Source organism: Heptranchias perlo, chromosome 18, assembly GCF_035084215.1.
Source record: "Heptranchias perlo isolate sHepPer1 chromosome 18, sHepPer1.hap1, whole genome shotgun sequence".
Lineage (NCBI taxonomy): Eukaryota > Metazoa > Chordata > Chondrichthyes > Hexanchiformes > Hexanchidae > Heptranchias > Heptranchias perlo.
Genome location: NC_090342.1, coordinates 45508758 through 45534774, shown reverse-complemented (window position 1 = coordinate 45534774; position 26017 = coordinate 45508758). Strand labels below are relative to the sequence as shown.

General features: G+C 43.9%; 1 protein-coding gene across 11 annotated transcripts in view; it reads left to right on the top strand.

Annotated features, from left to right (window-relative positions):
* LOC137334827 (ataxin-7-like protein 1) overlaps positions 1 to 26017 on the top strand; it is a 226182-nt gene that overhangs the window by 95400 nt on the left and 104765 nt on the right. For 5 of the 11 annotated variants that reach the window (XR_010966251.1, XM_067999833.1, XM_067999836.1 and 2 more), the window contains one exon: positions 23665 to 23706. The exons of 4 other annotated variants lie outside the window; for them this stretch is intronic. Coding sequence is in view for 5 of the 7 variants with exons in the window: in XM_067999833.1 (XP_067855934.1) it covers positions 23665 to 23706 (42 nt within the window). In the remaining 2 variants the exon portion in view is untranslated. Of the gene's footprint in view, positions 1 to 967; positions 1291 to 23664; positions 23707 to 26017 lie in introns of those variants that run through there. 2 more of the 11 variants (XM_067999838.1, XM_067999840.1) reach the window with 2 other exon arrangements.

Below are 26017 nucleotides of genomic sequence, written 5' to 3'. Positions count from 1 at the left end.
TGGAGTATTCTGAAACAGATATGCAAATAACTAAAACAAATATGGTTCAGTGCAGGTCCACTAGAAGTCCGCTGCACTCCATCTTTGCTAGCAAGTGAACAAGCAGTGTTATTCGAGTATAATATTTTACTGTGTAATGTCACTTTTTTAAACAGAAGGTTAAATTGTATTTTTTAAAATGTCAACTTCTGCCATGTGTAATAGTAACATGAATTTGGAAAAATTATAAGGAATCTTACAACACCAGGTTATAGTCCAACAGTTTTATTTGAAATAAAACTGTTGGACTATAACCTGGTGTTGTAAGATTCCTTACATTTGTCCACCCCAGTCCATCACGGGCATCTCCACATCATGGAAAAATTATAGTTAAGAAAATGAGCTATGCAAGTTATGTATTATACTTTTTCAAACATCTAAAGTTTGTTCAGTAATAAAAAAGCCATTTGTCTATTTTAGTCAAGAACCCATGGCATTATTAAAACAAATTAATTTATGTTGATTATTTATATTAAAAAGTGCATTATTCTATTGAAAGGCTATTAGTTTGTTTTGTAAAACCTTTCGATGACAGCTCACCCGTTTTTGGCTTTGAGTTGGGGATTTTCCCCTGTTCCTGGCAAAGCGAAACTAGATTCGGTGACACATTTTATTGACTTTTCAAAAAAAAAAAAATCTTCTTTTTCTTTGTTGCTGGTTCACAAAGTGTGTTGAGTTGCAAGAGAGGAGGTGGGGGAAGAATTGCTCAAGGCCTGTGATCGGTGCTGGTTTAAGCTTTCCTGCGCTCACAGCTGTTTTAAAACAAAACCTATTTGACCAAGAGGGTCACTCTGGGGAGACTTTCATCTGGTGTTTGTGTGTTCTCTTGTGACCCAGCGGTTAGATAAATGGTTGGTAAACAGGGGGTGGTGGTGGTGGGGGGGGGGGGAATGCTGCACAGTAATTCTGTGCTTGTTGATCTTGGCACAGGTTCAAATTTTGCTCTGAACTCACGGTGTCCGATTGGCAGGCCCTGAAACTTTTTTTTTTGTGGTGTTTTTACTAGTGCCTGTCAAACCGACCATTTTGCACAGGCTCAGTTCTGACATTTCCTGTCTTGGGTTATCATCACTCCGGCTAAAGACGACGCTACGTTTTGCAGCAGCACCGACGGTTGCCTTTCACCAAAGGGTTTTTGCTGCAGGATTTTGCTTGCTGTATCCATGGCAATGTGAAGTGCTCCAAGTTGTGAGAAGTCCAGCATGTTTACAATCATTGAACCATCAGATTAGGCTGGCTCCCCATTCCTCAGTAAGTGGATTTCTGCTCTACATTAAGATACTTGTGCAGATCTGATCTGTGTTACTGGGACGTGTTCTGTGCAGTCAGATTCATGGGCAATTGCTGCTGTTTTAATTCTGGGGCAGCTTTATGGTGTTGGTGTTGATGTGTGTGTGTGTAATTTGGTGCACGACGTAGGTTAATGTTGATCAAATTCATGAGGAATGTCGACGGACTTGCTGCACGCAGTCATTTATTTTCGCCCCCCCCCCCCTACATTTCTCGAATATGTTTACTTGGTCCCTGCCTCTCCCTCTCTCTCTCTCTCTTTGCTCTGTGATGTGGAATAAAAACAGAAAGTAGTAACAGCATGAAAGTGATGATGTCGGCATTTCCTTGCTCTGGGTGGATTCAACAAGTGGGCGGTGTGCACAATTCAGTATGTAATATAATTGAGTGAGTTGTTTGGACTCTGGTTAATGGCCCATTTATCTGTCGCCTTCTGCTGCCTCCTCTGCAGTAGTACCTTATATTTTCAGGCCCCAGATGCAAGTGAGTGCAGTGCTTGTCACCATATTTTTTCTCTATCACTATTATTTTAAGTGGTCATAACATCTTAATGAAAAAAAGTACTCATTTTTTTTCTTGTCCCTGCAGTAGTTTTGTCACTGACTTTGGGCACAGTTGGCACAACAATGTGTTTTGATGCAGCAGCTTAAAGGTGCCGCCCCTTTTAACGCAATATGCTGTCAGAAATATAATTTAATATAGTCGGGGACTGGTTGTTTCACATATGGTAAAACTAAAAGAGTTGATGGAAAGGTTACTCTGACACATTGGCTTCTCTTAATGGAAACAAAAACACTAGCCAAGTTTAGTTGGAAATGGACTTTGGATTAATCTTTTCATAGTAGAATATATACTAAATCAGTAAAAAAAACCTTCCCTCCCATGAGAAACTACTAAAGGCATATGAAAACAGAGAATCAGGCATGAACAGTCAGCAGAATCTATCAGAAAAAGAGGAGAAGCTGAACCATTCAAGCAGCTCCACATATTTTTTGAAAATCCTTTCAGCCGTCATCCTATTTCCTTAAATAAGTTGATTGCTTATTGGCTGAAAATAAGGATTGTAACATCTCCCACTTTGCAGTTGTACATTCAACTTGTAGATGTTCTTTTTATGATTGATAGTAAGACAGGAAAATCCTATTTTTAGGACAGTGAAAGTAGCCAGAGTGTATATTTTTTGTAAGGACAAGGTAAAGCATAGCTAACTTTTCCTGAAAAAACAAGTTCCTATATTCAAGGAGTTCTTTACAGTCTGGTACATGTGTGGCAAATTAAATGTTAAATAATGCCAAATTTCAAAGCGAAATCTTTTATATTCTGTGATATATTCTAAATGATTACAGCAATTGCCTTTCTTTGATGCTTGCAGAAACTGATTTATTTGTGTTTTGTATTTATTTGTCAACCTGTAGTGTAGGGAAATAAAACTTATTTTCCATGAAGCAATCAAAAAACATTTACTTCACCATTTACTTTCCACCACCTGTCCCGTCCAATTTGCTGTGGTGGTGGGGTGGCTCTTATCACAAAGTCACACTTTGGATGTTTCTTGCTGCTTCTTTGGTACCTTCTCCTCCTTCAAGCACCTCACCCTATTCCAACCCTGCCTCACCTTTAAAATGCTCCTTGTCCATAAGTTTCTTGCCGAAATAACCTCCCTCCATTCCTCCCCCATCCTCTGCACTGAGTGACCACTCGTTCTCTGTGATTTCAATCTCCATCACAGCTCCCCCTTGCCCTCTCTCTAGTCTAAATTCACTGCCTTCTGTACTTCCTCAGCCTCTCCCTCCATATAAACTCTCCTACCCATATTCTTGACTGCCCCCTTGAACTTGCCATCTTAAGTGGCTTCTCTATTCCATGATCTCGATCACTGACTAAGCCATCTCTGACAACTTCCTTATATCGCACCCACATACCTCTATCCCACTTCAACCTCATTTTCTTTATGTCTGAGCTTGGAGAAAACTCTTTCCTTGGGAAAAGAAACTCTTCCCCCAAGTAACTTAGAACTGCACTTTCAAACTCCCAACTGCCTAGCCTTTGTCCCTCCATTCACTATGATACTTCTGCAGATGCCAATTTGCTCATCTGCTGTCTCGCATCCACCATTGATGCCCTTGTTCCCAGCAAAACCTTTACTCTCCCATCCTGGTCAGTCCCCCTGGTATGACCCCTGTCTTTATTCACTGAAGTCCAAGGGGTGCAGACTTGAGTGTATCTGGTGCACAACTGGTTTAGATATCCATCATCAGATCTGCTTGGACCATCCATCTAGCCAAAGTTCTTCCTCAAGCCTGATCCAATGCACCTCCTCTGTTGTCAAGCAGACATGGGGGTCAGCTTCCATGATGATAACCAGCTCCACCTCTCCACCACCTCTCTCGACCCTCCAGCCAACATTGGGAAGATCAAAGTCTTTTGCCCCTGTCACAACTCCATTCCCTTGCAACTAATTCCATCTACTTCTCTGGTGAGTATCTCAGGCTGAACCAGACTGTTTGCATCCTTGGTGTCCCATTTGACCTCGAGCTGAGCTTCTGATCCCATATCCTCTCCATCGCAAAGATCACATACTTCCACCTCCAACATCAGTCCCCGTGACTCACCGCTTTTAACTCCCTTTCCCATTCCCACTCTGCTCTCTCCGTATTGGCCTCCTACACTGTTCCAATTAAGCTTCAGGAACAGTATCTTTTATTTCTCCTGGGCATTTTGCATTCCTCTGATCTGAACATTTGCCTTTAGCAACATCAGAGCTTAGCAGTCTCCTATCTGCTGCTGCTGAAACCCTTATCCATGCCTTTGTCACCTCCAGACTCGACAGTTCCAATGACGGCTGGCCTCGCATCCTCCACTCTCCGTAAACTTCAGAATATCTAAAACTCTGCTGCTCAAATCCTACCTCATACCATCACCCTGTCCTCGCTGACCTACATTGGCTTTTGGTCCCCAACACTTCCAACTTAAAATTCTCATCCTTATGTTTAATCTGTTCATGGCCTCGCTCTTCCCTATCTGTAACCTCCTGTAGCTCTACAACCACACCACCTCCCAAACTCTCCATTCCTCCGACTCTGGCCTCTCATGCATCCTTCCCCCCCCCCCCGCCCCATCATTGACAATCGTGCCTTCAGTGTCTTTTAACTCCACTTGCTTCCTCCAGATTTAAAAAAAGAGGTTGTTTTGGTAACCTGCATGGGTCCTAGGTATGCCTGTCTTTTTGTGGGAGATGTGAAACATTTGTTTCAATTCTACTCAGGTCCCCTCCTTGGCCTGTTACTCTGCTGCATTGATGTGTTGGTGCTGCTCTCTGCCCTGTCTGATCTTGAGAATTTCATTGATTATACTTTCAATTTCAATCTCTCACTTTTACTTGCTCCATCTCCGACTTCCCTTTTCTTACTGTACTTCCCTCTGTCTCTCTCTGGTAATGGGCTTTGCATAGACATCAACTAAAAGGCTACATACTCCCAAAACTACCTAGATTTTGCTGCTTCTCACTTCACTTCTGGTTTTTCCATCATATTTGTTCTGATGACTCCACTTTCCAAATCGGAGTTTTTGAAATTCCCTTTTCCTCAGCTGAAGTTCTCCCTTGGCTGTAATCAACAAGACAATTGACTCTGCCCATTCAATTTCTCAGGCCTCTGTTTCAACTCCACTCCCTTTTCTAACAACAATGCCCTCACCTTCCACCTCACAAGCTTCTGGATCTGCCATTTCTACAACACAATCCGACCACCGAGCACATCTTTCCGCACCCCTCTCCGCTTTCCACGGGGACATGCCTTGTTCATTATTCCATCGACTTGCCTATCTCATCGCACTTTACTGCGCAATTATAGCTCTTGTTCTTTCACCTCTTTCCAAGCCATTGTCTCGGGCCCAAGCATTCAGTTATGTGGGACAGCAATTTACATGTACCTCCTCCAATCTAGTACTACTGTATTCACTTCTCCCCATGCTGTCTCCTCTCTGTTGGGGAGATCAAATGCAGATTAAGTGACTGCTTTCCGAGACATTCTCTTTTGTCAGTCCCCGTGACTCACCACTTTTAACTCCCTTTCCCATTCTCACTCTGCTCTCTCCGTATTGGCCTCCTACACTGTTCCAATTAAGCTTCAGGAACAGTATCTTTTATTTCTCCTGGGCATTTTGCATTCCTCTGATCTGAACATTTGCCCTTAGCAACATCAGAGCTTAGCAGTCTCCCACATTTTCTTGTAACTGGGACAGGATGCATGGTGGGTCCTTCGAAACCTGGGGGACGGAGAGTCGAGATCATGTTTTGGGTGTAGACCCTTCATCTGAACACAGTTCTGGCAGAGGGTCTGTAACTTGGCCGTTGGCCCATCTTTTCTCTCTTTGGCTTCAGCATTTTCTGTTTTTATTCCAGCATTTGCATTTTTTATTTCTTCCATTTTCCTGCCTGCTTCATTGACCTCCATTTTGGACTTTATTGTGTGTATCTTATCCATGCCGTTTCTCTGCCTCACTTTGCTGTTTTTGCTCTTGTTCTTTTCATTTCCTCAGTGAGATAATCTTTGTACATCAGTTTTCACCGCTTTCTAGCTTTTCAAAAACCAGTTTACTGGCCATTAAACCAATTGATTGTCTCTCTGTGACAGGAGTCAGCATTTGTGACAGTTGACTGTTCCCTAATGTTATCCTCCTCCTCCCCTTTGTTTTGTTCAGTCCTATTAAAGAGCTCACTTTTGTTCCAGTTTCCAGTTCTGATGAAGGGGCTGTACTCTCTATGTTAACCTGTCCTTTCTCCTTTTCAGAGGCTGACAGACCTACTGTATATTCCCAGCATTTACTGGTTTATTTCAGATTTACAGCTTTTTCTCTTTTTCTTTCCTTCTCTCTGTTTCTCCCTCTGATTCTTGCACGCATTTTTGCATAAAAATATTAACAGCTGCCTTTTTGCAAAAGTGTTTGGCAAATCTTTCTCCGTTGTTTACAAACATCTAACAGAGGGACATCCAAATGTATCATGACCTGACTTGCACATGGTGTCATTGTAGCAGAGATGACACATAACCCTGCTGGCTCCTCCCCCTCTTCATTCCTAGAACAGTGTTCCTTCAGTGCTGCTCAACCTAGCTCCATTACACCCACCTGTTTAGCCCTCCTGTATTGTCAGGTTTAACCCTCAAAACCTTTTAAGCACCAAAGATACATGTAGCAAGGTTGCAGTTTTGTAGTTTTCTCCAGGTACCTGTATGTGATAGTTTTGTAATAATGTTCAGCGCTTGTAAAATACTGGTGATGGTTGGGTTAATCTGACGGATAGGGCAGCAGGTTGAATCCTGAGTTCCTAAGGTGGGTCCATTCTTATTCAGCTGCTGTTACTTGAGGCCACTGCGTTTTGTTTTCTCTACTCCTTTGCACCTTAAACAAATGACTGCCCATGCATGATCAGTAGTGGAGAACGGCACTGACAGTGACACTGACACGCGTAAGAGGGTGATTTGTCGACAAGCTTTCACGTGTTACTGCCTCGTGAGGGTATGCCCAATTGGGTCTGACTGTCCTCAGTAGAGTGTGACTGCACCCCATGCAGCCAGTCAGACCATTGTATTTTGAAACACTGTGATTGAAGACTGACAAAATGGTTTGGTTCCTATATATTTCTTGAACCCTTGGACTGCAGCAACTCAAAAAAAAAATTATTTGCTCTCTGGACGTGCAATTTTTAAAAAAAGATTTCAGTACATGCCCCCAAATAATTCAGTAGTAATATTACCGAGGTACCAGGAATAACTTTAAAGAAAGAAAATAAATTACTTGCATTTATGTAGCACCTTTCGTGACCTCAACATCCCAAAACCCTTTACAGCTAGTGAAGTACTTTTGAAGTGTTGTAATGTATGGAAGTTCGGCAACCAATTTGTGCACAGCAAGGTCCCACCAATAGCAATGAGATAAATGACCAGATAATCTGTTTTAGTGCTGTTGGTTGAGGGATAAATGTTAGCCAGGGTATCATGAGAACACCCCTGCTCTTTGAATAATACCATGAGACCTTTTATGTCCTCCTGATAGGACAGACAGGGTCTTGCTTTAACATGGCATCCAAAAGAACTTGATTAATGGAATATGAATTGATCATGCTATTAAAGTACTGATGAAAATTTCTAAGCAAAAAATTTTAAGAATAGGACTTTGCTTTGTTTGTCTGTCTGCCTGTCTCTCCTCTTTCTATTATCTATCTCCTTTGTTATTTTCTTTCTTCAATAACTACTGCTGTGCTGTGGCATCGCTTAGGGACGGCATTTTTTTTAAAGAAAAGATTGTTGCTCGTTCTCTTTCTGCGACTGCCTCGCTTTCTTACACTCTGTAATTATGGGACTCACATAAGTAAAATTTGATTGGCTGAAAGTGGTTTCAACAGGAGACTGAACATTAGACTGTACTTTTATATTTTTTATGGGGTGCAGCCAACCAAACGTGTCCAGGTCTCCCTCGGTTACTTGCACGACCTGACAATTGAGGAAAATCTTGGCATCGTTCACCTACGCAAATATAGGTTTATGAATGTGCAGCCAGGCTAAGGGAGCTGGTTTCAGCGTTTACCCTCTCTTAAACAATTGGGTCTCTGCCTAGTGCAATGAGCATCTGACTTAAAAAGTAAAAGGCGACGGCAGGACATGGAAGTTGCTCTCTTTAGACAAGAACAGTGGGAAATAGGCAGTGTAAAAGTGCTTATAAAGAAGAAAGAAAGAACTTGGATTTATATAGCGCCTTTCACATCTTCAGGATGTCCCAAAGCACTTCACAGCCAATGAAGTACTGAAGTGTTGTCACAGTTGTCGGGCACACAGGATCCGGTTTAGCGTAGCATCCGACAGTACAGCGCTCCTTCAGCACTGCCCCTCCGACAGTACACTGCTCCTTCAGCACTGCCCCTCCGACAGTACAGCGCTCCTTCAGCACTGCCCCTCCGACAGTACACTGCTCCTTCAGCACTGCCCCTCCGACAGTACAGCGCTCCTTCAGCACTGCCCCTCCGACAGTACACTGCTCCTTCAGCACTGCCCCTCCGACAGTACACTGCTCCTTCAGCACTGCCCCTCCGACAGTACAGCGCTCCTTCAGCACTGCCCCTCCGACAGTACAGCGCTCCTTCAGCACTGCCCCTCCGACAGTACAGCGCTCCTTCAGCACTGCCCCTCCGACAGTACACTGCTCCTTCAGCACTGCCCCTCCGACAGTACACTGCTCCTTCAGCACTGCCCCTCCGACAGTACACTGCTCCTTCAGCACTGCCCCTCCGACAGTACACTGCTCCTTCAGCACTGCCCCTCCGACAGTACACTGCTCCTTCAGCACTGCCCCTCCGACAGTACACTGCTCCTTCAGCACTGCCCCTCCGACAGTACACTGCTCCTTCAGCACTGCCCCTCCGACAGTACGCTGCTCCTTCAGCACTGCCCCTCCGACAGTACAGCGCTCCTTCAGCACTGCCCCTCCGACAGTACAGCGCTCCTTCAGCACTGCCCCTCCGACAGTACACTGCTCCTTCAGCACTGCCCCTCCGACAGTACAGCGCTCCTTCAGCACTGCCCCTCCGACAGTACACTGCTCCTTCAGCACTGCCCCTCCGACAGTACACTGCTCCTTCAGCACTGCCCCTCCGACAGTACGCTGCTCCTTCAGCACTGCCCCTCCGACAGTACACTGCTCCTTCAGCACTGCCCCTCCGACAGTACACTGCTCCTTCAGCACTGCCCCTCCGACAGTACACTGCTCCTTCAGCACTGCCCCTCCGACAGTACACTGCTCCTTCAGCACTGCCCCTCCGACAGTACACTGCTCCTTCAGCACTGCCCCTCCGACAGTACACTGCTCCTTCAGCACTGCCCCTCCGACAGTACACTGCTCCTTCAGCACTGCCCCTCCGACAGTACACTGCTCCTTCAGCACTGCCCCTCCGACAGTACACTGCTCCTTCAGCACTGCCCCTCCGACAGTACACTGCTCCTTCAGCACTGCCCCTCCGACAGTACACTGCTCCTTCAGCACTGCCCCTCCGACAGTACACTGCTCCTTCAGCACTGCCCCTCCGACAGTACACTGCTCCTTCAGCACTGCCCCTCCGACAGTACAGCGCTCCTTCAGCACTGCCCCTCCGACAGTACACTGCTCCTTCAGCACTGCCCCTCCGACAGTACAGCGCTCCTTCAGCACTGCCCCTCCGACAGTACAGCGCTCCTTCAGCACTGCCCCTCCGACAGTACACCGCCCCTCCGACAGTACACCGCTCCTTCAGCACTGCCCCTCCGACAGTACACCGCCCCTCCGACAGTACAGCGCTCCTTCAGCACTGCCCCTCCGACAGTACACTGCTCCTTCAGCACAGCTCCTTCAGCACTGCCCCTCCGACAGTACGCTGCTCCTTCAGTGCTGCCCCTCCGACAGTACGCTGCTCCTTCAGCACTGCCCCTCTGACAGTACAGCGCTCCTTCAGCGCTGCCCCTCCGACAGTACACCGCTCCTTCAGCACTGCCCCTCCGACAGTACGCTGCTCCTTCAGCACTGCCCCTCCGACAGTACAGCGCTCCTTCAGCACTGCCCCTCCGACAGTACAGCGCTCCTTCAGCACTGCCCCTCCGACAGTACAGCGCTCCTTCAGCACTGCCCCTCCGACAGTACACCGCTCCTTCAGCACTGCCCCTCCGACAGTGCAGCGCTCCTTCAGCACTGCCCCTCTGACATTACAGCGCTCCTTCAGTGCTGCACTGAAGTTTTGATCCAGATTTGATGCTCAAGTCTCTGGAGTGGTGATTGGACCCATGACCTTCTGACTTGAGCAAGAGTGCAACCACTGAGCCAAGGCTGATACGATTTGGTTGTGCCTGTTGCATAACCCCAAAATGTCTGTTGAGATTTTGGTGGTCCAGCTGACCCGCAAAAGAAAACATTGGTCCCTTAGAGGCTGAAACAGGAGAAATTATACTGGGGAATAAGGAAATGGCAGAGACGTTAAACAAGTATTTTGTATCTGTCTTCACAGTAGAAGACATAAAAAGCATACCAGAAATAGTGGGGAACCAACGGTCTAATGAGAGTGAGAAACTTAAAGTAATAAATATTAGAAAAGAAAAAGTACTGGAGAAATTAAGGGGACTAAAAGGTGATAAATACCCTGGACCCGCTGGCCTACATCTGAGGATTCTAAAAGAGATGGCTGCAGAGATAGTGGATGCATTGGTTGTGATGGGAAAGTAAGCTGTGAGGAGGATGCAAAGAGTCTGCAAAGGGATATCGATGGGTCAAGTAATTGGGCAATAAGGTGGCAGATGGAGTACAATGTGGGGAAATGTGAGGTTATTCACTTTGATAGGAAGAATAGAAAAACAATATTTTTTAAATGGTGAGAAACTATTAAATGTTGGTGTTCAGAGAGATTTGGATGTCGTTCTACACAAAACACAGAAAGTTAACATATAGGTACAGCAAGCCATTAGGAAGGCAAATGGTATGTTGGCCTTTATTGCAAGGGGGTACAGGGCTTTGGTGAGACCACACCTGGAGTACTGTGCACAGTTTTGGTCTCCTTACTTAAGGAAGGATATACTTGCCTCAGAGGTGGTGCAACGAAGGTTTACTAGATTGATTCCTGGGATGAGAGGATTGTCCTATGAGAAAAGATTGAGAAGAATAGGCCTATATTCTCTGGAGTTTAGAAGAATGATCTCATTGAAATGTATAAAATTCTTAAAGGGCTTGACAAGGTAGATACAGAGAGGCTGTTTCCCCTGGTTGGAAAGTCTAGAACTCGGGGGCATAGTCTCATGATAAGGGGTGGGCGATTTAAGACTGAGATGAGGAGGGATTTCTTCACTCAGAGGGTTGTGAATCTTTGGAATTTTCTACCCCAGAGGGCTCTGGATGCTCAGTCATTGAATATATTCAAGACTGAGATCGATAGATTTTTGGACTATAAGGGAATCAAGGGATTTAGGGCATCGGGCGGGAAAGTGGAGTTGGGGTCGAAGATCTGCCATGATCTTATTGAATGGTGGAGCAGGCTCGAGGGGCCGTATGGCCTACTCCTGCTCCTATTTCTTCTGTGTCAAAATGAATTTTGCTGGCAGAAGCTTAGTGGTTAAAGAAACAATGTATGCCTCCCCCATCCACCCTACCAATTTTCTCCCCTCTATTTCTGTCCATGTAACTGTTGCTCAGGTACGTTCTACAGGTACCAGCAGCCCTCTGATACCTCGCCCAAGTGGTCATTATTCATGCTTCAGTCCAGATATTGATGGATAGATTTTCTGCTGGAATTACGATAGGGAACTACTGTGGCAGTAGTGGTCAAGAAATGACTTCAGAGTTGCTCTGGGAGGGGGTACATACAATTCTGTGCCCAAATGTGGCTGGATGTAATGAAATAATATGGAAATGTGTCATCTATTGTACTTTCCATCATTTGTGCAGTAGCAATGCTGGCGCAAGGATTGTTTGTTTCTGGTGTCCTACGTTCCTATGGGTTGTGCAGGGGCCATTTAAACTTGAAATGTCCCAAAGGCCTATGCAATTGAGCACACAGTATAAGAACATTAGAAATAGGAGTAGGCCATACGGCCCCTCGAGCCTACTCCACCATTCAGTAAGTTCATGGCTGATCATCTACCTCAACTCCACTTTCCCACCCGATCCCTATATCCTTTGATTCCTTTTGGTGTCCAAAAATCACAGTCTTGTTGAAAATACTCAACAACTGAGCATCCACAGCCCTCTGGGGTAGAGAATTCCTCTGAGTGAAGAAACTTTTCCTTATCTCGGTCCTAAATGGCCGACCACTCACCTTGAGTCTATGCCCCCTAGTTCTAGACTCTCCAACCAGGCGAAACAGCCTCTCGGCATCAACCCTGTCAAGCCCTCTAAGAATTTTATACATTTCAATGAGATCAGCTCTCATTCTTCTAAACTCCAGAGAATATAGGCCCATTCTACTCGATCTCTCCTCATCCCAGGAATCAATCTAGCAAACCTTTGTTGCACCCCCTCTAAGGCAAGTATAATCTTTCTCCGGTAAGGAGACCAAAACTGTGCAAAGTACTCCAGGAGTGGTCTCACCAGAGTCCGATATAATTACAGCAAGTACGCCTTCCTCTTATACTCCAAACCCCTTGCAATAAAGGCTAACATACCATTTGCCTTCCTAATGGCTTGCTGTACCTGCATGTCAAACTTTCTTTGATTCGTGTACAAGAATACCCAAATTCCTCTGACTACCAATATTTCTTCGTCTCCCACCTTTTAAAAAATATTCTGCTTTTCTATTCTTCAACAATCCATTATATGGGATTAGGTACCAAATTTGACAATACTGGCAGTGCAGAGGCCTCTAGCAATATTACACTGGTGAGCCTCCAAGGCATTCTGCAACCAGTCTTTGCCCCCACTCCACGTGGACTTCTTGGCAAAGGCCAAAGAGCCTGCCAAAAATATTTAAATGACCCAGATGCCGGAAGATTGTCCGGGGTCCATTTTTGTGGCCGGCGTAAATCTTGCCACACTGAAGTTGAAGAGCATCACTACCAAACGCAATCCTGTGTTCAGCCGATGTGTACACCTGTGTGTATGTATATTTACACACAAATACTCTTTGCAGTAGGTGCCACTCGATAGAACTAAGAGCAGGAACCCCAACTGATGTTTTTCTCCTACCAAGACAACTGTAGTACTGAACTGCTGCCCCAGTTGAGATCAGCTCACTGAATGCAGACTGGGGATTGAAACTCAACCTTCTTGTCGATACAGCTTCCTATCACATCAGGCAGTGCTTTTACCCAGCAGGTCATCAATGAAGAGGCACTGTGTTTATTTTAGGGGCAGGGGAATGGCTGAGTGTCATTTTCTTGGTGGTGATATTAGGCAAACGATGTAGCATGAACAGTCTCACCCAGTACCATTATTTGCCAAAAAGGATTGGCAAAAGATTTTGACAAAAGATACTATCTTCTCAATTCTGTTGAAGAAAGTTCACCAAAAATTTTTGTAGCTGTTCCGACAAAGTTGCTTGACAGACTAATCGGCTAGCTTTTTCAAAGAGTGGCACAGGCATGATGGGCCGAATGATCTCCTTCTGTGCTGTATGATTCTATGAAGAGTTATGTTTTTTTAAGAAGTTGTGTTTTTCATTACTTGGAGGATTTGGCTCAGAGATTTCTTCACAAATGACAATTTATGCACTCATTAGCATGAACTATTATTCTCCTTTTCACCCACACTTACCGCATTCTGTCAAGGAATTGTATGTTAATTAAGGAAATCAGAGTGGAACAATCTACTGGAGTAGATTGACATTTCCCCTAGCCCTTATTCTGCTGGGATCTTTCTGCTCTGTTATTTATATGAAGGAACGATACAGCTTTTTGTCTTTCCAGTTTACATTGAACCATTTTTCCCACACAGCTGTAGATAAAAAAAAACAGCTTTGCTAGAAAGTTAAAGGAGCCTAGCACTGCCTATGGCCCATCCTCCTTCCTCACCCCATATCAGCATTAATCGGAATGATGAACACACTAGTGGGCCTATTACATTGGTTGATGCATCACGTGCTTCCTGGGAAACAGAATTGAGCTGCAGGTGGGAATGAAGTGACATGCTGGGAACAAACACTGAAAAATGCACACATCTGACGACAGATGAGAAGAAACCTAATTGACCTGGGTTTGTAAAACTAATGACGTGAAGAATATGCTTTGGATACATGCAGTCATTTTTGCTCTTTAATGGATATTTTATGTATTTATTGTAAATTTAGTAATCGAGCTGGGAAGTTGTGTGTAACATGCTAGTCTACTTGTACCAAACTACGGGTTTGATAAATTGTACTTGGGCAGGGGGGTTGGGGTTGGGGGGTGTGGGGAGAGGAGTGGCCAAAGTGCATCGTACTTGTTCTTCTGGGTTTTTTCTGCAGTGGTCAATTTATTTTCAAACAACAAGGTAAGCACTCAATTACTCGAGGGAGTGCTGGCTGGAATGGAAAGGCGGCCAAGAATTACACAGAAATTACAACACAGAAATGGGCCGTTTGGCCCAACCAGTCCATGTTGGTGTTTATCCTCCCGTGTGCAGTAGTCCTAATCCCTTGTGCCCGCCCTGTTTCTATATCCCTTTGTTCCCTTTACCTTCAACCAAATATCTAATCTATTCTTAAATGGTGACACGGTCCCTGCTTCAGAATCTGTTCTTAAATGGTGACATGGTCCCTGCTTCAATCACTGACTCCTGTAGTGTAACCTCACAACCCTTTGCCTTGCAGAGTTTCCCAGCTCTCGGTCTTAAATCCCATACATTTAATTTTATATCTATGTCCCCTGGTTTTAGATAGATATCTATCATCATAGACAGACTGATTGAGCATCTGGATAGATATCAGTTATCAAAGAGAGTTAGCATGGATTTGTGACGGTGGGTCATGTCTGATTAATCTAGTTGAATTTTTTGAGGTCACTAACATGATGGATAAGAGATTGTCTATCGATGTAATCTATATGGACTTCCGGAAAGCATTTGACAACGTTCATACAAGAGATTATTAGCAGAAATCAGAGCACATGGAATTGGTGGTAAGTTTGTGACATGGGTTGGTAATTGGCTGGGAGGTAGGAGACAGAGAGTAGGGATAAAGGGTTCATTCTCTGATTGGTGGGATGTGAGCAGTGGTAGTCCCCAGGGATCTGTACTGAAATCACGATAGCTCCCTGAAAAGGTTGTGGATGATGGGTCAATTGAAATTTTCAAGACTGAGAGTGACATTTTTATTAGCTAAGCGTGTCAAGGGATACAGAACAAATGCAGGTAAATGGAGTTGAGGCACAGATCAGCCGTGAACTAATTGAATGGCGGACAGGCTCGAGGGGCTGATTAGTCTACTTTTGTTCCTATGTAGACCCCATAATCACTGGTCACAGTCTGTTTCTATCTACTGTGTCCCATCCCTATATAATTAGAAACACCTTCCATGTAATCCAACGAAAGCGGAACCAAGTTTTCAATTCTTTAATATTTGTATTTCCTCGTACCAGGCAGACTCCTAGTGAATTTGTGCTGTACCCTCTCTATTGCTTCAACATCCTATAGTGTTAAGCCCAAAACTGCACACACAGGGCTGTAACTTTGGTCTTACTAAAGTTTTACATCGATTCATCTTCACTTATATATTCTATACTTCTTGCCATAAAGCAATATGCGCAGTGGATTATATTATATTGGTACATCATTTGCATCTATATAGCACCTTTAATGTAGAAAAACGTCCAAAAGTGCTTCACAGAGGCATAATCGAAAAAATGAACACTCAGCCAAAGAAGGTGACGTTAGGAAGGGTGGTCAAAAGGTTCCTCAGAGAGATGGGTTTTAAGGATGGTCTTAAGAGAGGAGAGAAATTATCCATTTTTTAAATGCCTAAACTTTGAAACACCAGCCCCGATTTTAACTCAAACCGTGGTTGCAGCATGAGGGGGCTTGAGCGAGCCTCAACCTTGCATCTTGGCACGTGTGAAGTCTGAGAGATTTTAACTCCTGGGCCACATTTAAATCTTGGAGGTGAGTCTCCCACCCAAATCCGGCAGGACTGGGATTTCGGGCAATAGGACTGGGATTTTGGGCAGCAGGAGACCGCCGCTAGGGTCCTGGGGGAACAGTCCCCGGCACTGAGGCAAGTGGTTAAGGGGACGGGGTCAGGAAGGCATCGCACTCGGGAGGAAGGGAAGCCCGGGGCAGGGGAGGCCCGAAGTTTCCTTATGGGGCCCGGAGGTGCACTGCTGCTGCTCTTGGACTAGAAGGAAACCATGAGAAAAACTCACCTTCTTGGACTCTTCTTTCCCCATCATGTTTGCCACCATGATTCTCTGCCACTGGTTGAGACTCGCGCGACTGCGAGTTAAAAGCACATTGGGGTCCTGTTTGGGTAACCGGTCTCTGTCTTTGAATGTTTATGAGGCCCTTGCTTGCCCATGGCGAGTACCTCCGACTCCTCCTGAAACCTGCGAGTTAAATTGGGGGTGGGTGGGAGTGCGGCGTGAATGGGGAGTTAAGTACACCACCGCTGTTTTAATCCCTCGCACGCTCTGTTCTCATCAGGTGTGGGGTGGGGCGGGGGAATTAATCTTGGGGCTACCAATTTGAGACCAAATGTGGCATTTTTTCCTCCTTTTTCTGCTCATTTTCTCCTCTCTCTTCAAATGTTGACTGCGTGCTGGGACACCGCTCCACAAGAGATCACTTTCCCCTGCAAATTTCTTCTCGATTACTGAAAGATTCTCTCTCTGCTGGTCAAAAAGGACATTTTTGAGATTACAAAAAACAAGGAAAAAAATGCAAATGCTAACTATCTAAAACAAATGTGGAAAATGCTGGTCATGCACAGCAGGCCAATAAGCATCACTAAAGGGAAAAGACAGGTTTAATGTTTTGAGTGCAAACCTTCGTGAGAACGTACCTTTTTGTTTTCAGTTCTGTGAGAGGGTTGCACCCAAAACATTAACACTGTCTTTTCCCACTAGAGATGCTGACTGCCCTGCCATGTATTTCTAGCATTTTCACGTTTCTGAGACTGTCTGTCTTTGGTAGTGGTGAAACAGGCGTGAGGTTAAAATGGAGGAAGGCGGGGATGGCAACAGTGGTCCCCCAGGCAGGGGGCTGTATTCCACGGTTCTCCAGCTTGCTTTAGCGCGTAGCCTGCACAGCAATTTGTAGGGAGCTTCTTGCTGATGCTTGAACCTCCACTACTGAAGAGGGATTGGAGTTGAAGTTCGGCCCTGACTAGGTAGCCTGCTGTTTTTCATTAAAAGAAGAGTTTCGCACCAAAGACAAGGCGTGAACTTTCCCTTCACAAGAACAAAAGATCCCATGTGAGATATAGTATTGTTCAGTGTGTATTGGAGCAACTATACTTGATTGGTTTCAGTGCAGATTGTACAAAGTGGATGGATTTTCAAGTTGGCCCCTAGCAACCACCAGTGTCAATACGGTTGGATATTTGTTCTTATTACAGTTGCCTGGCTACCTTTTTGTTATGCCACCTGATATATCAAAACAAAGTGTTCACATTGGTATTTTAAAAACAGTTTGTTTGAGGATTGAGATTTAGTTGTTTGCTTGGATACCTTCAAGACTTGAGCACATAACCTAGGTTGACATTTCAGTGCAGTATGAGGGAGTGCTGCATTGTCAGAAGTGTCCTCCTTCGGATGAAATGTTAAACCAAGGCCTCAACTGCCTATTCCAGTGATTCAAGTGGAGGTTCAAAATTTCATGTTACATAAGAGCATGGAATTCTCCCAGTGCCCTGGCCAACATTCCTCCCACGACCAAAACCACCAAAAACACGTCAACTGGCCATTTATCTCGTCGTTGTTTGTAGGATGTTGCTATGTGCAAAATGGCTGCTGTTTTTGCCTATATAAAAACAATCACCGCATTTCAAAATAATTTATTATATGCAAAGCACTTTGAGATGTTTCTGAGACATGATAATGCACCAATTTTCAACCAGCAAGATTGAAGTATGTTACAAATGATGAGACTGGAGCTTGAGCACTTTAAAATATTTCAACTGCACGGTTGTGTTCCTGCCTTTATTTAATTTTGATTTTGCCAATTTTCTCTTCGCCTCATCTTCTCCTGAAGGTATGGATACCTCCTGAGGTATAGTTCGCTGCGCACAGGCTGCCTTTGCAACCTCACCCAAGTGGCCATTCTTCATGTGTGAACTTAAGAGCATGTATGTTGGCAGGCTGTTCTACTACAGGGGCATCACAGCAGTGTCCAATCTTGTCTCCATCCAGAAATGTGCCCAATATGTTCTTCATGTGTAGGCCTAGATATTAAAGCCCTGAATTTTCTATAATGGGGTTAAGCACCCATAGCACAGGTTTACTAGCGGCGGGAAATCAGAGGGCAGACCGTCCCTTCCGTAATTTCAGTAGGCTACTGGCATATTACCCAGAGAGCTTGGCCTATAGCATATTGGCTAATGAGTGGAAAATCCAGTGAGACATCCACTGATAGTGTGGCCATACATTTGGTTTCAAATCGCCTGTTGGAACTGGGGCATGTGAGGTCAGATGTCTTTTTTTGAGACTATGAAAATTGGGTTATGTGCCAGCAGGATATTTGAGCGTTGAGGGCATCACAACAGAGTCCAAACCTGCCCTCACCCATTCTCCACCCACCATGCTTTCCCACCAGAGTGACTGGATAGCAATCAGCAGGGACACTGTTTCACAATGACTGAATCAGTCGCATTCTGTTTTTATTATATTGGATTCCAGTCTTTTTACCCATGTTTTGACAGATTGCATTCTGTCCGTTTATAATTAGGGTCACTGATTTGTGGTAACTGCTGGTTAAATGTTATATGCAAGTTGTTAAATAAGTGAATTCCATTTTTATTATGCAGGATTTTTACTGGTATTTTGGAGATTACACTCTAATTCTATCCACTTGCCTATTAGCAACACAAATTTGGCGAATCAGCAGTAGAAATTGAAATTGATGTTTATTTACCTTTCCTTACCAAGGGTTATGGAGGCCAATTGTACCCCCTCAATTGTAGCCTCAGCTGAATCAGATAACTCAGCTCAGACCAATTGGATCTGAGATTTTCCTGGTCTGTCATACGCAATCCAACATGAAGCATTGGATTTACATTTAGGAGGAAGTTGAAAAACTATTTGTTTTAAATTGTGGCCATAAAGTAAAATGCTTCCTGGGTTAAATTATACCTCACTCTGAAGAGTATTGAATCAAATTTTTAAGGCAGCTCAACAGACATTTCCCTTCCATTCCAAAGGCCAACTTCCCAAAAACAGGCCTGCCCCAGAAAATAAAAAAATCAGAATCTTGGCAAGCAAGGATGATTGAATATCCCTTCCCTTACCCAAAGCAGTACGGTCAGTTGTAGTGTCCCTACTGCTGCTCTGGCTAAGATCAGCTAACTAAACTCAAACCAGGGATCAAACCTGGTAGCTTCCTGGACTGTGTGACTCAGCTACTCACTGCTTTAATCAGTTGAGCCATTGGAGAAGCTAATTACAGTCTTCTGAATTGACTTGGGGATTGTAGTGTAGACTCAGAGTTCAGTATTTCACGATAGCTGAAATGCTTCATGATTGCTGAAATATTCTTTTACAATGTCTTTTCATCTGAATATGTTTGATATGGTGTCAGTTGTGGCTCAGTGGTAGAACTCTTGTCTCTGAGTCAGAAGGTGATGGATGGGTTGAAGTCCCACTCCAGAGACTTGATCACATAATCCAGGCCGACACTACTGTGCAGTACTGAGGGAGTGCTGCACTGTTGGAGATGCCGTTATTCAGATGAGACGTTAAATCGAGGTCCCGTTTGCTCTATCAGGTGGACATAAAAGATCCCATGGCACTATTTCGAAGAGCAGGGGAGTTCCCAGTGTCCTGGCCAATATTTATCTCGAACAACATCACTAAAACAGATTATACGGTCATTATCTCATTGCTGTTTGCGGGAACTTGCAGTGCGCAAATTGGCTGCTGAGTTTCCTTCATTACAACAGTGACTACACTTCAGAAGTACTTTATTGGCTGTAAAACGCTTTGGGACGTCCTGAAGTCATGAAAGGCGCTATATAAATGCAAATCTTTCTATAAATGCATCTCGATGAAGAGATGAGCTGGTCAATCCAAAAAAAATTCTTAGCAATTGAAGCAGGCCCTACATTTGTGTCTACTTTGTGAGATTGTATTATGGCCCATGAAGACTATTACAATTGTATCTGGAGTGATTCAGCCATCAAGGTCTCCTCCAAAGTCTGTAAGCAGTGTCAGCACATCAGCATGTAAGTGTTCCCTGTTGCCAAGAGACAGGTGATGCAGCTCTGAAGCAGGACTGGAAAATTGCACTCTCCAATGAGACAGTTGCTTTCCAGTTTTGGTGATCTGAAAAAAGACACAACTTATCAGCTTGAAAGTAATTCCACTATACTTGTCTCTCTGCAGCCATTCATTGTTTCCGTGTCTCTTGTTTCCTTCTGCATTTTTTTTTACTTGTTCATCGGATGTGGGTGACACTGGCAAGGCCATCTTTATTACCCAATCCTGGTTGCTCTGAGAAGGTGGTGGTGAACCTTCTTGCAGTGTTTGTAGTGTATGCTTGTATTAAATGGGAATTCTAGGATTTTGATCCAGCGAGGATGAAGGAATGGTAACTGGAATGCGTGTGACTTGGATGGGAACTTGGAGGTGATCGTGTTCTCATGATGATATTGTTGTTCTTGTTCCTCTTAGGCGAGGTCTTGGGGCTGAGAGGTAATGTCAAAGTAAGCTCAGTAAATCTGTTGTTGCTCTTTCGTATTCCACTGGCAAGCTCCTGCCTATGACAACATCTATCTTATTTTTATCTTGCACGTAAATTTTAATGTTTTAAAGTTAAGCCATTCTTGCAGAGGGAAAAGTGAATTTTGACAAATTTTAAAAACTCATACTCAGCAATTGGAGACTAACTTTAAAAACAAAGCTTCAGATACTGTTGTTTAGATACTCAGATAACATGAACACTTTGCACTGATAGTGATGCCGTAGTCCACAAGATCAAACATGTGATGGACAGAATGAAGTTTCGTATCAGTGATGTTTGAAACACTGCAGATTTCATGCTTGAATGAAACACTTTTGCTTCAGAACATAACCTTATGTGCCTATAGTTTGTATTCAATTCATGATGTCAATTTGCTCCTTTAGAAACCACTGCTATATTCAGAAATTCGTCCAGTTCTTGAAGAAGCCTTTATTCAATATTGCACAGATATGGGGCCAGATGTAGCAGGGCATCTAACGGCCTCTGTTGTTAGTTAGACTTGCCCTTGCACGTTTAGTTTTTAAAAATTTTTTGCATGGCATGTTGCTGAAAGTGTGAACTGATAACACGCAGCGAGGGAAACAGGACATCTGGGACCTGTGAGAACAGGGCAAGCAACTGCGTATCTCCATAACCAATCAGATTGAAGGATTGAGAAATAAACAGGAACGACTGAGGAGGAAGTGTAAATTAGAGAGGGTGAATTCAATGTCAAATCAGGTACAGAAAGAGAAATAAAGAGAGGGAAAGAAAGATTGGATTAAGTGATAGAGAAAAAAGAGAAAGGAAAAGTTTTTTAAAAAATTTAAAATTTAAGAATCTATGACCACAATTAATACCTGAAGGAATGAGACTCCACATTTGTAATAGTTAATTTTCAGTGCCAGTGAGGTTAATTGGCAGTAATTATCAGTTATCACACTGTTAAAAGGGTACTTGTGCTTGTATTGATGAGACTTAACTTTCTGTGGCGAGTTTAGTTCAGATCTGCCGCGCAAAAACAGCAACTTCACACCATTCAATGTATTTCAGTGGTGAGGCAGACAGCGAAATTCTATTTTCGCAAAGCTAACGGTGGAGCGGCGCAACTTGGGCTGCAACTTTTGGGTATTGGCATTTAACCGTGCATCTGTCCCATGCCTGAAGTTGCAGTACCACTTACGCTTAAATAACAGCGAGCACCATTAGCCTCACGGTTATTTTGACAGCAAAATCTGGGCCGTGATTTTCACAAGCTACCAGCCCAGGGCCAGATACATGCCCCTGTGCTGCTTAGGTGCACATTGTTGTTCCAGCATTACTGTACCACTGCTGAATCAACATATTATAAATAGTTCCATGATTTGCATCGAGTGCATTCATCATTGGGCACAATTTGGGTTAGATTCTTCACTCTGCCTCTTACAGGTATTTTGCTGTGGAGTCAAGTTCTTAAGCTGGCATTTCTGTGCGCTCCCAAGGGAGTGCTGCATTGTCGGAGGTGCCATCTTTTGGTTGAGATGTCTGCCCTCTCAGGTGGAATTAAAAGATCTCACGGCACTATTCGAAGAAGAGCAGGAGAGTTCTCCCCAGTATCCTGGCCAACATTTATCCCTCAAACAACAACTAAAACAGATGACCTGTCATTTATTTTGTTGCTGTTTGTGGGACTTTGCTGTGTGCATATGGCTGCTTGCGTTTCCTACATTGTAGCAGTGACTACACTACAGAAAGTACTTCATTGGTTGTAAAGCACTTTGGAACATCCTGAGGTTGTGAAAGACGTTAAATAAATGCAAGTCTTTCTTTTGGATTCTGGCCACCTCCCACAGGTAGGAGGGTAGTATGCTAACCCTTTGCACCTCCCCAATGGATAAGTTAGTGAATGCACAGCTCGTTAAAACTCTGGATTTATTTGATCACTCTTTCCATGACTAGGTTCTGAATGTAAGTAAATTATTTCAGTTTTTAAAAAAAAATTCTCTAATTTTATTTGGGCACTGTTTTTAAATCCAGGTAGAATGTATCTGATCAAAGGGACTTACTCTAAACTATAAATCAGTTCTCTGCTCTGCCTGTAACTTGTTAAACTCTTATCAAATTGAGTTACAGCTGTTGGTAGGTTTTCCGTCTTCCATTGCTCTGCCCCAGTAATGTGCTGTTCCTGTCTGCCTGGAGTCAGTAATGATTGGCAGGCTTGCACTGCAACAGGACAAGGGGTTTGTATTATTTTACATCAGATGTTCGTGTGATGTCTGTAAATGGAATTTATTTGTCATTTTTGTGAAAATTATTTTTACTGTATGGTTACAGAAAAAAATTGTACAATCATGATATCTTCAGTTTGAACCTTGGAACTTATATTCTGCCATCCCTTCTTTGTACTATACATATGCAGTGGGGATAAGATGAAAAGTTTATGTCAGAATTTACAAAGACTGATGAGGCAGTATCGCTCTATTTAAAGCTGCACAACATAAAATGAGTCAGTGTGTTGTGGACAGTTGACACAACCAGCATTGGCGGAGGCCTTGGACTAGGTGGCCAGCATGCCCAATCAGCTGGGAATAGTGCATGGGCTGGGAAGGGAGAGGAACATTAAAAAAAATCAACAAGTATCAAAATATGCAGTTAAAATGTTTATAGTGTTTTGGATTTATACAGGAGTCGTGTATAATGACTTGTATCAGAATGGACCAAACTGCCATTCAAATCATTCAGTTAAAAAGGAACTTCCCCGAGTTCAAATTTTCAATTTATCAAATCTTCATATACAAGTAGGTTTGACTGCTTATATAATTGTTGACATAGTGTCTTTTCATCGGTCATCTAAAGAATAAAACTACAGTAATTTAATATTTCATTCTTTGATTTTTTTTGTCACTTTTTTGGCCTACATAAATATTGTGTGGGTCAAAAAAGTATGTTTAAACCGTTGGTTTTTCTCACCCTCACATTTTTAATGTACTTTTTTTCTTCTCGCCCTCTTTTTAGGTCTCCCCATGCCACACACCATTCCCCGGCCAAAAGGGCAAGGTAGGTGATGTGCTCCCAGGCCTTTGCCACTGCTGCTCTTGAACCAGCTACTGGGTGGTGTGTGAGAGCAGCCATGGGCTGACTCATTCAGTGACTTTCAATCTCTCTCTCTCCCTCCCTCTGCGGAATTCACCTGATCCCTGGCTATCTAGTTGTGGGAGGGGAGGTGCACGTGACTGCTCGTGGTCTTGTAGGGGTAGGGGAGATGTACATACTAATCCATCACTGCTACCAATATCACTAAGCTATTAACTGACAGGACATGCTTGTAGTGGTGAATGAGCTGTGCCAGTTATTTCCTGACCCCTTTCTCTTCCACCCTCCTGCCCAGCTCCTCACCTGAGATGTGAGGTCCCATTTTCCTCAAAATGCTCGACACAGGTGCTTCGCCAAGGAATGGTGAACTCATTCGTCAAAGGCAGTCAGATTATCTCCCCAATACTCTCATCTTTTTCTCCACTTCTCCTGAAGGCCTGACTCATGGTTGGACTGCTATTCCATTGGCTCCAGCACCCCTATGGTGCCCTTTCTCTTATGTTTGAGCCTGGACACTGAGTGTTGGCAGGTTATTTGACTGTAAGTGACATCACAGCCAAGCCCAATTTAGTCCTCACTTAATATCCACATAGGAGCACTGGATAGAAATCAGGGACAAAAGTCCTGGCTGATTTCCCACCCCCACCCTGCTTAAGGGATGCTACGGCCAATTGTAAAAGAAAGAAAGACAGAACTTAAATTTATATAGTGCCTTTCACAACCTCAGGACGTCCCAAAGTGCTTTACATCCAATGAAGTACTTTTGTAGTGTAGTCACTGTTGTAATGTAGGAAACGTGGCAGGGAATTTGTGCACAGCAAGCTCCCACAAACAACAGTGAGGTAATGATAAGGTAATTATTACCTTATCCCCCATTTAGATGAGGGATAAATATTGGCCAGGACACCGGGGAGAACTGCCGTGCTCTTTTTCGAATAGTGCCTTGGGATCTTTTACGCCCATCTGCGAGGGCAGACAGGGGCTTGGTTTAAAGTCTCATCCAAAAGATGGCAACTCCGGCAGTGCAGCATTCCCTCAGTATTGCAATGAAGTGTCAAGTCTAGATTGTGCTCAAGTCTCTGGAGTGCGACTTGAACCCGCAACCTCCTGACTCAGAGGCAAGAGTGTTACCCACTGAATCACAGTTGACGCTCTTGTAGCGCCCAACTGCTGCCTTGGCTGAAATCAGCAAACCTAGCACTGACTGGGGATTGAACCTTACATCATTTGGTCTGTGTGGTTAAATGCATTTACCCATGAAGTCTTTAGAGGTCTCTGGTGATCAGATTTGTTAGTAAGAGAGCGCTGTGCTGCTTATGATACTGGGCTATGGAACTGCAGTGGGTTTTATTTAGTTTTAACTCCTTTCAAAGTGAATGTGCTTTCCAAGAACTTCCTTTCCACATGGTTTAAATGTTCCCACGGCATTTTGTGATTGTAGTAGTGCCAAATAATAATTACAAACAATCAAAATACCCAGGAAAAGAAAGATTGTGATTCAAATCTGTTGTGTTTTGGAAATGTTGTGTTAAATACAAGTGGAAAGATCGCAGTCTCCTAGTGTTGTAATTTCTATGATATCAAAGTAATCACTTGTGATTGACAAGCAGCAACTTAGACCAACAGAGACAGAGAGCAGCTCTGTATTACAAACAATGGATGGATCCGTGGATGGATGGATCCGTGGATGGATGGATCCGTGGATGGATGGATCCGTGGATGGGTGGATCCGTGGATGGGTGGATCTGTGGATGTGTGGATGGATGGATCCATGGATGGAAGGGTGGATCTGTGGATGGGATGGAAGGGTGGATCCATCGATGGAACGCAGGACATCCCAACGTGCTTTACAGCCAGTGAAGTACTTTTGAAGTGCAGTCACAGTTATAATGTAGGAATAAAACTTTAACAGGTTGGAATTTCAAAATGGAAGGGAAATGAGTCCCATCCCACTTTAATCTCCCTCCATTCACAATTGTGTGGATTTTGTTGATTTTTGTAATATTCGTCGTGTAGTGGGAGGAGAGGAAATGCTATTGACTATAGTTAATTATTATTTTGTGCCGTTTACACACTACGGGTTAAAATTTCCACCTATTGACTAGGAATAGGCAGCATTACACACTTTATTTCTGTTGCCAGTATTTATTCGCACATGTTGAGTCTGGCTGTACTTGTGATTGCAGAGAAGACAAAGTGTACTGTGGCATGAGTATGATTTGTGGTTGTACTGTAGTTGGAATCGAGTGCTCGATAACCCAGACCAGATGATCCT